General features: G+C 49.9%; 1 protein-coding gene across 1 annotated transcript; it reads right to left on the bottom strand.

Annotated features, from left to right (window-relative positions):
- Window positions 1–3,289: 3,289 nt before the first annotated feature.
- Window positions 3,290–11,791, bottom strand: LOC138424370 (putative deoxyribonuclease TATDN2). The gene is made up of 4 exons (XM_069561129.1): window positions 11,683–11,791; window positions 10,736–10,868; window positions 3,933–4,116; window positions 3,290–3,513 (listed from the first exon to the last, which is right to left on the bottom strand). The coding sequence occupies exons 1-4, from the start codon at window positions 11,789–11,791 to the stop codon at window positions 3,373–3,375; spliced, it is 567 nt and encodes a 188-aa protein (XP_069417230.1). The 3' UTR covers window positions 3,290–3,372.
- Window positions 11,792–12,075: the final 284 nt, after the last annotated feature.

Here is a 12,075-nt window from a genome sequence, read left to right as displayed (position 1 = left end):
ATAAAAACAGAAGTAAACAAGTGTGACCTGACTAAACTTAAAAGCTTCTGCACAGCAAAGGAAACACTAAGCAAGCTGAAAAGACTACCCTCAGAATGTTGTCTGGAGAAAATAATAGCAAATGCAACAACTGACAAAGGATTACTTTCTGAAATCTACAAGCAGCTCATACAACTCAATACCAGAAAAACCACCCAATCAAAAAGTGGGAAAAAGACCTAAACAGACATTTCTCCGAAGAAGACATACAGATGGCTAACAAACACATGAAAAGATGCTCAACATTGCTCAATATGAGAAACGCAAATCAAAACTACAATGAGATATCACCTCACACCGGTCCAAATGGCCATCATCAAAAAGTCTACAAACAATAAATGCTGGAGAGGGTGTGGAGCAAAGGGAACTCTCTTGCACTGTTGGTGGGAATGTAAATTGATACAGCCACTATGGAAGATGGTATAGATATTCCTTAAAAAACTAGGAATAAAACCACCATATGACCCAGCAATCCCACTCCCAGGCATATACCCTGAGGAAACCAAAATTGAAAAAGACACATGTATCCCATTGCTCACTGCAGCACTATTTACAACAGCTAGAACATGGAAGCAACCTAGATGCCCACTGACTAATGGACATAGAAGTTGTGGTACATAGACACAATGCAGTATTACTCGGCCATAAAAAGGAACACATCTGAGTCACTTCTGATGAGGTGGATGAACCTAGGGCCTATTATACAGAGTGAGGTAAGTCAGAAAGAAAAAGATAAATATTGTATTCAATGCCTATACATGGAATCTAGAAAAATGGTACTGAAGAATTTATTTTCAGGGCAGCAATGGAGAAACAGACATGGAGAACAGACTTAGACATGGGGAGAGGGAAGGAGAGGGTGAGATGTATGGAAAGAGTAACATGGAAACTTACATTACCATATGTAAAACAGACAGCCAACGGTAATTTGCTGTATGGGAATTTGCTGTATGGTTCCGGAAACTCAAACAAGGAGCTCTGTATCAGCCTAGAGGGTTGGGATGGGGAAGGAGATGGGAGGTTCAAAAGGGAGGGGATATATGTATACCTATGGCTCATCCACGTTGAGGTTTGACGGAAAACAACAAAATTCTGTAAAGCAATTATCCTTCAATTAAAAAATAAATTAACTGAAAACAAAACAAAGATGAAAATGCTTGCATTACTAACTGCTTGCACTAGAGCTTGATTACTGCTGGTCCCAAACTTAACACAGAGAGAAGGATGTGAAACCTCAGAAAGGCCGAGAGCAGATTTCCACAGATGAAGAGGCTGTCTCTGCGTCAGGTGGATGCAGCTGCCGTGTGCTTGGCTGCAAGTGAGTGAAGAACGTACTAGAAATACGCAAACCAACGACTGTGCGTCCAAGAGGAGCCCGCCACAGATTTCAAACGTGCTCGCTGTTCCTGGAACAGAGCCTCCCTTCTGGTGCGTTCACTTCTGGCTTGAGCACTTGTGTCCAAGGATACCTTAGGGCAGCACTGGAAGATGGGAGGAAATTCTGTTTCATGGCTTGCAGTCAGTTTGCCCAGAGGCATCAGAGCTCTCAGTCCAAAGCCCAGAGAACAACCGAGTCATCGACGACACCCTTGGGCACTCAATTTTTCTTCTTCCTATTGCACTGCTCTGGAACAAAGAGAGTGTCTATTTTTCACGGCCAAGAAGCACAAGTATATCTGGGTGTTCCCAGGCAGTAAATTGAGAGTTAATGCTCAAAGGCAGCAGAACTTTCTTTTTAAAACAAAATTTATTTACTTGGCTGCACTGGGTCTTTGTTGCAACGCGTGGTATCTTTATCACGTCAAGCAGGATCTTTTGCTGCAGTGCACAGACTCTCCTCGGTCGTGGCGAGCATGCTCCAAAGCACGCGGGGTCAGCAGTTCCAGCACACGGGCTCAGGAGTTGTGGCACGTGGGCTTAGTTGCTCTGCAGCATGTGGGACCTTAGATCCCAGACCAAGGATCGAACCCGGGCCTCCTGCAACAGGAACATGGAGTCTTAGCCACTGGACCACTAGGAAAGTCCAGCGGCAGAACTTTGAAGAAGGGACCAGGAATGCTTGCTTCCTGGGCTAAGGCACATACATATTCAAGAATGCCTCCAGACCTTTGGATTCTTGAGCTAGTCAATGACTAAACCATTGGTAACACTCTGAAAGATACACAAACGTGGAGGCCATGGGAGGTCCATCACTTTATTTTCAGAAAGGGGTGGTCAAGGCGAGGGGGCAGAGATATAGAGGCATTCCGGCAGCACAGCAAAAACAATCCAGTCAGCCACACGACAACTAGATGAGAAGCGACGCCAACCAGCTTTCACACCCACACGGGTCATGTTGCACTGTGCAACAGGAACGAGGAGCCTCAACCTGGAGACACGCGTGTGCCGCCTCGTGTGCTTCACTCTGCGGGAAGCCTGCAGGGGCACCGAGACCTCCGCTGAAGCGCCACTCTTCACCCTGGCATGCAGGCCCGGGTGGGCTGCAGTCCTGGGGGATCTGTGAGTGGGAGCGCCTTCCCTGAGGTCCTCTTGCTCACGCAGGCTTTCCTTGGGTCCCCCAATCCATCAGGAGCTCCCTCGGCCAGGATGTGCCCTGGACGATGAGCGCCCGTCGGCCCCACTGAATCGATGGCAGTGGAGCCACTGAGGCCAGGGGCTGAGGTCCTTCTGCCAGCGCTGACTGGGAGCTGACATGGTAACGCTGAGGATCAGACCGAAGGGTCATCCAGGGAAACGAGGGGCTCCTTCTCCACCTGAGTGGTCTCCGGCAAATGTCCCCCAGAGGAGAGTTCCACCTGAGAGGTGTGTTTAAGTGGAGAAACCAGGAACCACGCTACGCGCCCCCACGCACTTAGCTGAGAAGGGCTGTGACTCTATCCACAGACCACTCACGCCACCAGCTGCAGAGACGCCCTGGCAGGTGAGCTCGCCACATCCTCACGTCCCCCCCTCTTCTTCCGGGGCCCTGGAGCCCCGCGGCTGGGAAGCCAGCGCGCACCCCTCGCCCGCCCCCCAACCCCGCCAGCCTGAAAGGGGAGCATCCACCGAGGTCTCAGGAAGCACCCCGTCCGGTGGGCTCTCACACGCCCTCATGGGGGATACACAGGCCGAGCTCACATGGCCTTCCTCTCATCAGGCTGCTGGCCGGGGAAGAGACGGGGACAAGGGTCAGACTCGAGGTCACTCAAGACACCTCGGGCTCACTGCTCACCCTCTGTTTCCGTGCTCTCCATTTCAAACGTAAAGCCCAAGCCACTTTGTCTTGGACTTTAAAACCTATGCAATGTGACCTTCGTCACCTTTTCTGGGAGACTCCTGATGGCACGTCTGGGCTTAGAGGCTGCAGAGGCGGCAGGCGTTCTCTTGGAGGGTGGCCAGGGTGTGGCTGAGCGACAGGACCTTGACCCTGGCCATCTCGCGAACTGTGCGCAAGGCCAGGCCTGGGTGGGCACACTGGCGGATGCTCCTGGGAACCTGGAAGACACCAAGCCTTCAGGACACCGCTACACCTTCCGGGCATGACCATCACATCCAACCCCCTCCCCGGCCCTCCCCCAGCGGGGCCTCTCTGACACTGTGTAGACACTCCTCTGTCTGCAGGTGCAGAGAGTCCCAGGCATGGGAGCGCCAGTGAGCAGGGTCCCACGCATCCCTGGATGACCCTCTATAGGGTGGGGCTCTGCACCACCTGGAACAGAGTAGCTATGCGTCAGTTTCTTGATCCCCCAGACTCTGATTCTGAAAAGCAACAGAGAGGCGGCGTCTACACAGCCGAGGTGTGGGGGCGGGGCACCCGGAAAGGTACTGTGGCCTGGGTCCTGCCAGCCCCGCGCGGTGACCGCCCACCTCGCACCCTCTCCCAGAGCCTCAGCTCAGCCTGAAGATGGCCCTACCTGTCGTGTCAGGAAATGGGGGGCATCACTTTCCATGACGATCCTCTCCAGCGGGAGCTCTCTCACAGCCTGCCAGCTCTCCTGGGCAGAGGAGTAGGTCAGGACGGCTGTGAACCCCACCGACATGGTGGGAAAGAGCTCCAGCAGGGGCTTGACGACCCGGTAGCTGCCGGTGAAGCAGTGTCTGCAGGAAGGACACTTCCAGGTCGGGGTTCCCTCCTAACCCGCTCTGCAGAGCCCCCGACTTCCTCCAGACCCATCACCTTGTTTATGGGACTGCCTGTGGGTAAATTCTCAGACACAGAAAGACCGCATCCCAGGGAAGCACTCATGGTCCACGCAGTCAGCGGCAGAGTGGACAGCCCAAGTCCCTCTGGATCACAGTGGCAGCAGGGAAAGACGTCCACGTGGTCAAGTGAACAAGAAGGAAATAGAAAGTGAACACGGGGGGCTGGCTTACAGGTGAATTTTCTTCTCTGAACTGACCCGTCTGCACCCTTAGTACAACACACGTCAGCCCACAAGGGCTGAGTGCCTACGCCTCGTGTCTCTGATGGAGGCTCCGCTCAGAGGCGACACTCTCCCGGCCCAGGGACCCTGGAGGCAGGCATCTAGTGGCCGGACAGCCCCACCCGCTTCGGCCACCTGTCATGACCCGGCCTGGGATACAGACTCCCTGTTTCCCCAGTTAACCCATCCTCATCCCTCTTGAAAGCACTAACTGGGCACCACTCCTGACCTTACTGTAGCCAGACACAGCTGAGGGCCCCTCCTCTGGCTCGCAGGGCACCCGGTGTCCCCTCAGCCCCACTGCCTCAGGACAGGGACCAGTGACTGTCTCTCAAAGCTCCTCCAGGGCCCCTCCTCCAAGCCCAGCCCACACCCCAGGCACACGACGAGGCGGTTGGCCACTTTACCAAACTAAAGAACCCCTAGGCACCATTTTGTACATTGTCACCCTGCTTATTTAACTCATATGCAGAGTACATCATGAGAAACGCTGGGCTGGAGGAAGCACAGGCTGGAATCAAGATTGCCGGGAGAAGTATCAATAACCTCAAATGACACCATCCTTATGGCAGAAAGTGAAGAGGAACTCAAAAGCCTCTTGATGAAAGTGAAAGAGGAGAGTGAAAAAGTTGGCTTAAAGCTCAACATTCAGAAAACGAAGATCATGGCATCTGGTCCCATCACTTCATGGCAAATAGATGGGGAAACAGTGGAAACAGTGGCTGACGTTATTTTGGGGGGCTCCAAAATTACTGCAGATGGTGACTGCAGCCATGAAATTAAAAGACACTTACTCCTTGGAAGGAAAGTTATAACCAACCTAGATAGCATATTCAAAAGCAGAGATATTGCTTTGTCAACAAAGGTCTGTCTAGTCAAGGCTATGGTTTTTCCAGTAGTCATGTATGGATGTGAGAGTTGGACCATAAAGAAAGGTGAGTGCGGAAGAATTGATGCTTTTGAACTGTGGTGTTGGAGAAGACTCTTGAGAGTCCCTTGGACTGCAAGGAGATCCAACCAGTCCATCCTAAAGGAAATCAGTCCTGGGTGTTCATTGGAAGGAATGATGCTGAAGCTGAAACTCCAATACTTTGGCTACCTGATGCAAAGAGCTGACTCATTTGAGAAGACACTGATGCTGGGAAAGATTGAGGGCAGGAGGAGAGGGGGATGACAGAGGATGAGATGGTTGGATGGCATCACCGACTCAATGGACCTGAGTCTGAGTGAACACCAGGAGTTGGTGATGGACAGGGAGGCCTGGCGAGCTGCGGTTCATGGGGTTGCAAAGAGTCGGACATGACTGAGCGACTGAACTGAATGGAAATACCATTTAGAGAAGACACATCCTGGACTTCAAGGGGGGAAAGGGGGAAAGATGAGCTTTATTCAATTCAAAGGAGACAAAATTTCTTTTCAGATGCCCTGAAGGCAGCCTCTCCCAAGATCAACAGTTCTCATCTCTGGGAACCAAGCCCCCATTTCAGCCTGCTTCATGGCATGGCTACAAGTCCACAGGGTCGCAAACAGTCAGACACAACTGAGCAACTAACACTTTCCCTTTTTCACACTTTCATGGGATGGGGATCACAACGATTTAGGGCATCAGCTCAAACCAAATGAAGTTGTCATGTTTTTAGATTAAAAGAACTCAAATACCATAAAGTTCGTATGGATCAAGCTGATAGTTAATCTTGGGAAAAGATTCTATATAAAGATGCGACATTATCAACACTCTCCTTGCTCAGCTTCTTCTTCCCAGTAACCTCCTAGACAGAGGAGCCTGTTCACTTCACTTGCCTGCTGAAGTTCCAGGCTCTCACCTGTGAATCTTGTAGTCTGGAGGCACCCATTTTTTCATGATCTTCAGCAGATCGCCCTCCGCATCTCAGCAGTGGGTCACCAAGGGCTTCCTTAGAGACACAGCCAGCTGCAGCTGCCTCTCAAAAACCTGGGAGGAGGCAAGGGGACAACGCCCGTGGGTCAGCGTCACCCTGGTTACCCCCAGAGCAGCCAGTGCACTGGGCGACCCCCACTGCGTCCAATTCTTTGTTCTTATACTCTATAATGCATGAAAATGAAAGTATCTCAGTCGTGTCTGACTCTGCGATCCCATGGCCTATACAGTCCATGGAATTCTCCAGCCCAGAATACTGGAGTGAGGAGCCTTTCCCTTCTCCAGGGGATCTTTCCAGCCCAGGGATCGAAACCAGGTCTCTCGCGTTGCAGGCAGAACAATAACAGCTAACACTATGCGCTTCCTAGGTGTGGTGGTGGGGGTGGTGGTGCTGTAGTCACTAAGTCGTGTCCCACTCTTGCGACCCCATGGACTGTAGCCCGCCAGGCTCCTCTGTCCATGGGATTCTCTAGGTAAGAATACTGGAGTGGGTAGCCTTTCCCCACATAGTCATGTCCCACTCTTGCAACCCCATGGACTGTAGCCCGCCAGGCTCCTCTGTCCATGGGATTCTCCAGGCAAGAATACTGGAGTGGGTTGCCATTTCCTCCTTCAGGGGATCTTCCCAACCCAGGGACCAAACCCAGGTCTCCCACATTGCAGGTGGATTCTTTACCAGCTGAGCCACCAGGGACAGCCCTCCTAGGTGGTAGCAGTATTATAGATGTATTATAACTGTGGTGTTGGAGAAGACTCTTGAGAGTCCCTTGGACTGCAAGGAGAGCCAACCAGTCCATTCTAAAGGAGACCAGTCCTGGGTGTTCTTTGGAAGGAATGATGCTAAAGCTGAAACTCCAATACTTTGGCCACCTCATGCGAAGTTGACTGGAAAAGACTCTGATGCTGGGAGGGATTGGGGGCAGGAGGAGAAGGGGACGACAGAGCATAAGATGGTTGGATGGCATCACCGACTCAATGGACATGGGTTTGGGTGGACTCCGGGAGTTGGTGATGGACAGGGAGGCCTGGCGTGCTGTAATTCATGGGGTCGCAAAGAGTCGGACATGACTGAGAGACTGAAGTGACTGACTGATAATGTGCAATGCTCACGAGCACCTTAGGAGGGTTCCTACTCTTAGCCCATCTTGCAAAGAAACCGAGGCTCCAAACGAGGTCATGTAACTTGCAGCTGGTGAGCTCTAGCACCACAATTTAAACCTGAACCCAGGCTGTGCTCACAGCAACCACTAGGCAATGGGCATCCGGGGCTCCAGGGGCAGGGCGGCGCTCACCACTACAAGCTGAGTGCCCTCCTCTTCGCTGCCCCCTCCTCTACCCCCACTCCCAGGAGGTAATCCATCACCTTGCCCACCTTTTCCTACACACAACGCTGCCATACATACAGACATCTGCACAATGCCTGACTCTGGGAAGGTGCACAAGTGTGTGGAAAGGATACTACATGTATTTCCTCCAACTTGCTTTCCTAACCAAAATCAGATCTTCTTCTAGAAGATCTACAGGTATATTACATTTTAAAAAGTCCTAGTTACTTTAAAAATCTTCAGTAGTAAAATATACAAGTTGCTAATAATCTTAATGAAAAATAGGGCTAGAACTTATTCTTTCCTTTAACAAGATCAGTTTAGGGGAAAAAACAACAAAACTACTAATTCATTTATAAACAAATAATGTCATCTTCAACTTAATGTTTCCATGAATTTTTTTTCAATTGTGGACTATAATTTGTGTTTGAATTACTACATCACATAAAAAGATGCTTTGGGTAATTCGAGTTAGGTGGTGTTCTCCTGACAAGACCTTCAGGTCCAACACTTACACTGCCTCTCCTCAGAACAGTGGCAATGAGCCGAGAGCAATTCTGATGTAACTCATGTTGAATCTGTGATTTTCAACTAAGGGAAAGTGACCCTGGGAACCAAGAGCATAGACTGCTCACCAAGTCTAGACAAGCTAGATCCAGTATCTAGAGCTGGTGGGAAACCTCCCCCAACACATCTACCCTCCCTGGGCCCCTCCAGAGGCAGGAGGTAGCAAGGGATTCTAATTCCCACATTTAATTTTTGCTTCTAAAAAATCTTTCCTTAAGTAATCAAACTAGTACAGCTTTGAGGTGGAATATAACATAGCTGTTAAAAAGCCTATTTTTCAAAGCATATTTAATGATCAGGAACACTTTCACAGTAGAAAAAAGGTTTGTGTCTACTACTTTCTCATTTTAATTTTCCTACTTTTCTAAAAAGCATGTAGAGACAGCCCACATGTTCCTGATTCTATCAAAGGTGTTTGAAAGACATGCCTCCAACTGTCCCTTGCAATTTTCCAACACACAGCAACATTAAAAATACGAATTTCAAAACAAATCTGAATTTCAAAACTGTTAAGAAGGAAGAATTGTCAGGGGACAGAAACTGTGGCTGGGCTGGAGACTTTGTCCTCCCTAGGAAGCCAGCTGAAAAAGCCCAGGAGTAAATGAAGCTCACTGGGCAGGAAAGGTCTCATGATGGTCCCGGTCACCATCCTGATGGAACAGGAAATGATCTGTACACATCTGTGTACTTTTCAAATATTCTGCAATGGGCACACTAAGTTATAAAATATATTTTATATGTTATAAATAATTATATATATGTTATAAAATATAAACTGTATTTTAGAAAAAATATAAAATATATTGTTTAATTAATCAAACAAAATGTGCTGCTCCCCAAGAAGGAACGGAAGTTTTGCCACTGGGATCGTTAGCTGCGAGGGCCACTCAGGCCTGTCCCCATCTTCTTACACCATGAAGCTGAGAGGTGAGAACCAGCGTGTGAAGCACGTGACCAATGGCAACCAGGGGGTCTGGATGAGAGCGACGACATCCTTAGAGATTCTAAATTTGTTAGTTCCCAAGGCAGAGAAACCCTGATGCTACAACAAGGAAATGAGGCACCAACACCCTAAGCAAGGCCCCCGAGGACGCTGGCGCCCTGTGGTGCACTGGGACGGGCAGGGAGCACTTCTGGGAGAAAATCCTAGCCCTTCACCCCAAACACCACGGCTTCGGGGTGCCTGAAGGCCTGCAGATTTCCTTCCTCTCATTGTAGCAGTGTGCCGGGAGCCAGCGTGAGGAATCCCACCCGTGACAAGGTCATGCGGCAGAGATCTGATGGGCAAGGCGAGTCAAATCTCAGGGCTTCCCCCTGGTATTTCCTGAGCATGTACCCCAAAAAACCAAAGTCTGCTGGCCTTTGTACTCTGCTTTTCCACTCTTGTGACACACTCTGAAAAAAGTCAACTCAGGGCTTTAATCTTCTGCATTTGAAAGAGTGTTTCAATCCAAAAGCCCCTCTGATGGCTTTCTAGCCTGCCTACGGGACTCGTACAGCTGCGCATGTGACTGTTTGAGGCCTCCCGACCACGGGAGGCACAGGAAGCTTAAAACATCCTAGGAATGTAGGGGCTTCCGAGGAGTCAAAATCATTAGAATAGGACTGATTAAAGGTTTCATTTGTTGAGCCAATACTTGCTGCCGTATTTTCATATCTTTTATTTGTAGAGATGGTTGGTATATAGAAAAACAGGTAGTAGACCTGGTATTAGCAACATTAGATCTTTGAGTTAAGTACTTTCTGTTATAACCCACTGCACCTTTGTTCTACAGGAATGTAACTTTATTTAGTACTTTGAGGGTGATGTAGAGTAAAGAAAAAACACTTCTAGGGAAAAGGAGTTTTCTGGTTGATAGAAAATTATCCAGGAAGAGAGCCATAAAAATGTTAACAGCCCTCTTGGCCAGAAGATAATGTAAACCACCTGAGACCTTTTGTATACGGGAGGGTATCCAAAAAGAAAGCCTGGTCTCAATGAGGGTCAGGACTGCTGCCCCTGCATAACTCTGCATATTCCATTATTTCTTTATGTACAACTTGGGGTATATAAGCTGATTTTGAGAGTGGAGTTTTTGGAGTCTTGCACCGATGCTGGGCTTCCCCATGTCTTTCTTTTCTCCCCTTTTTCGGCGGAATTCCCATCTGGAGCGGGGAGGCTCACCGCATCTACTTACTTGCCCTGGCTGCTAAGATCCACGCGAAAGGGAGCCTAAGGTGGGGCACCCTTCAATATTCAAGTGGGTGCCGGTGGCCTAATGTAGATGGCGCAAACCTCTCGTTTCAAGGTTTTATTTGTTTTCCCTGTAAACCAAATTATTCAGCCTCCTTTTCTCCATCTAAATTTCCTACTATACTATTTCTTCCTTAATCTAATCTCATATCTCTAAATGAATAAGTTTCTCCTCGCTGACGCCATCCCCACTTCGAATTATCCTGGATCCACCGGGGCTGGACCCTGGTAACAGTGGGCAAAATGGGGGAGACAGCCAAAGGCCCCTCACACCAGGTCCTCTTTTAGCAGGTCCCCCCAGAGGCCATTGGTCAGTGTGGGAGGATCGTAGATGTTGGAGACGCAGCCCTGAAACTCCTCCAGGAAGGAGCTGCTGTAGATCTTCCTGAACCAACAAAGGTCCCCTGGAAGGACAGCCTGGCAAAGAGTGTGTCCCGGTGACCGTGGGAGTCGATGGCGCCCTGGCAGGTGGCTCGATGTGGCTCTGCCACGTGGCTACATGCCCTTTGAGAATGCTCTTTCTGCAGAAAACAAGAGACAGAAGGCTAGTGTCCTTCCATGTGGCGACAGCCTCCTCTGCACGCCACCTGCGGAACACATGCTGCGGCAGCATTTACAGCTGCGATGGTGGCTTTGCATTCCCGCTTTAGTGCGCTCTGACGCCTGGTTTCCTCGTGATTCACAGAAAGCGAGCCAGCTTACAGCTAGGAACAGGGCTAGCGGCTTCAGGGAACAAACCTGTGAGCGTGGTGCCACGTGCCACCCCCGAGAGAGAGGCTGTGCCTGCACGCCCTTCATGAAGAATCCCTCTTGGAAAAAAGCAGCTCACCAGAACACACAGGCAGGAGGAGAAAGGGGCAACAGAGGGCGAGATGGCTGGATGGTATCACGACTCAATGGACTTGAGTTTGAGCAGGCTCCAGGAGACAGTGAAGGTCAGGGAAGCCTGGCGTGCTGCAGTCCATAGGGTCGCAAAGAGTCGGACACGACTTAGCGACTGAACAACAACAAGAACACACGGTGCTGGGGAGGGGAGGGCATTTCAGAGAAAAGCAGCACCCAGCGCCCCTAACAACACGTCTCTTGCACATTCAAAACACACTGCCACACACCTGTAGTGGTGTTAAGCTATGTTCACAAATTCTATGACATCAGTCTGCACTGAAAGGTGGGCTTTGTGACCCCCTTCCCTTGAACCAAACTTGTATTATCACTGACAGTAGAGGAGGGACACTGCAGCTTCTGGGGCCAGGGCAGAGGCCTCATCGTTGCCCCGGTTCTCTCCACTTGATCCTCTGAGGGTGGCCAACCACCATGTAACTAACATCCGAGTACCCACGACCACATGCTGGAGAGGGCGCACCACTGCCTAGCATGTCCAGCAGTGACTCAGCCCTGCGGACGGCCAGTCTTGCCGGAAGCTGGATGCAGCTCAGGTCGTGAAGTCCTTATTGCAAAATTCAGACTAAAACCGAAGAAAGTAGGGAAAACCACTAGACCATGCAGGTATGACCTAAATCAAATCCCTTATGATTATACAGTGGAAGTGACAAATAGATTCAAGGGATTAGATCTGATAGACAGAGTGTCTGAAGAACTAAGGATGGAAGT

This window comes from Ovis canadensis, chromosome 19 (genome assembly GCF_042477335.2).
Source record: "Ovis canadensis isolate MfBH-ARS-UI-01 breed Bighorn chromosome 19, ARS-UI_OviCan_v2, whole genome shotgun sequence".
In the NCBI taxonomy this organism is placed as follows: Eukaryota; Metazoa; Chordata; class Mammalia; order Artiodactyla; family Bovidae; genus Ovis; species Ovis canadensis.
Note: the sequence above shows the minus strand (reverse complement) of the source record. Positions and strands in the feature narration are given on the sequence as shown.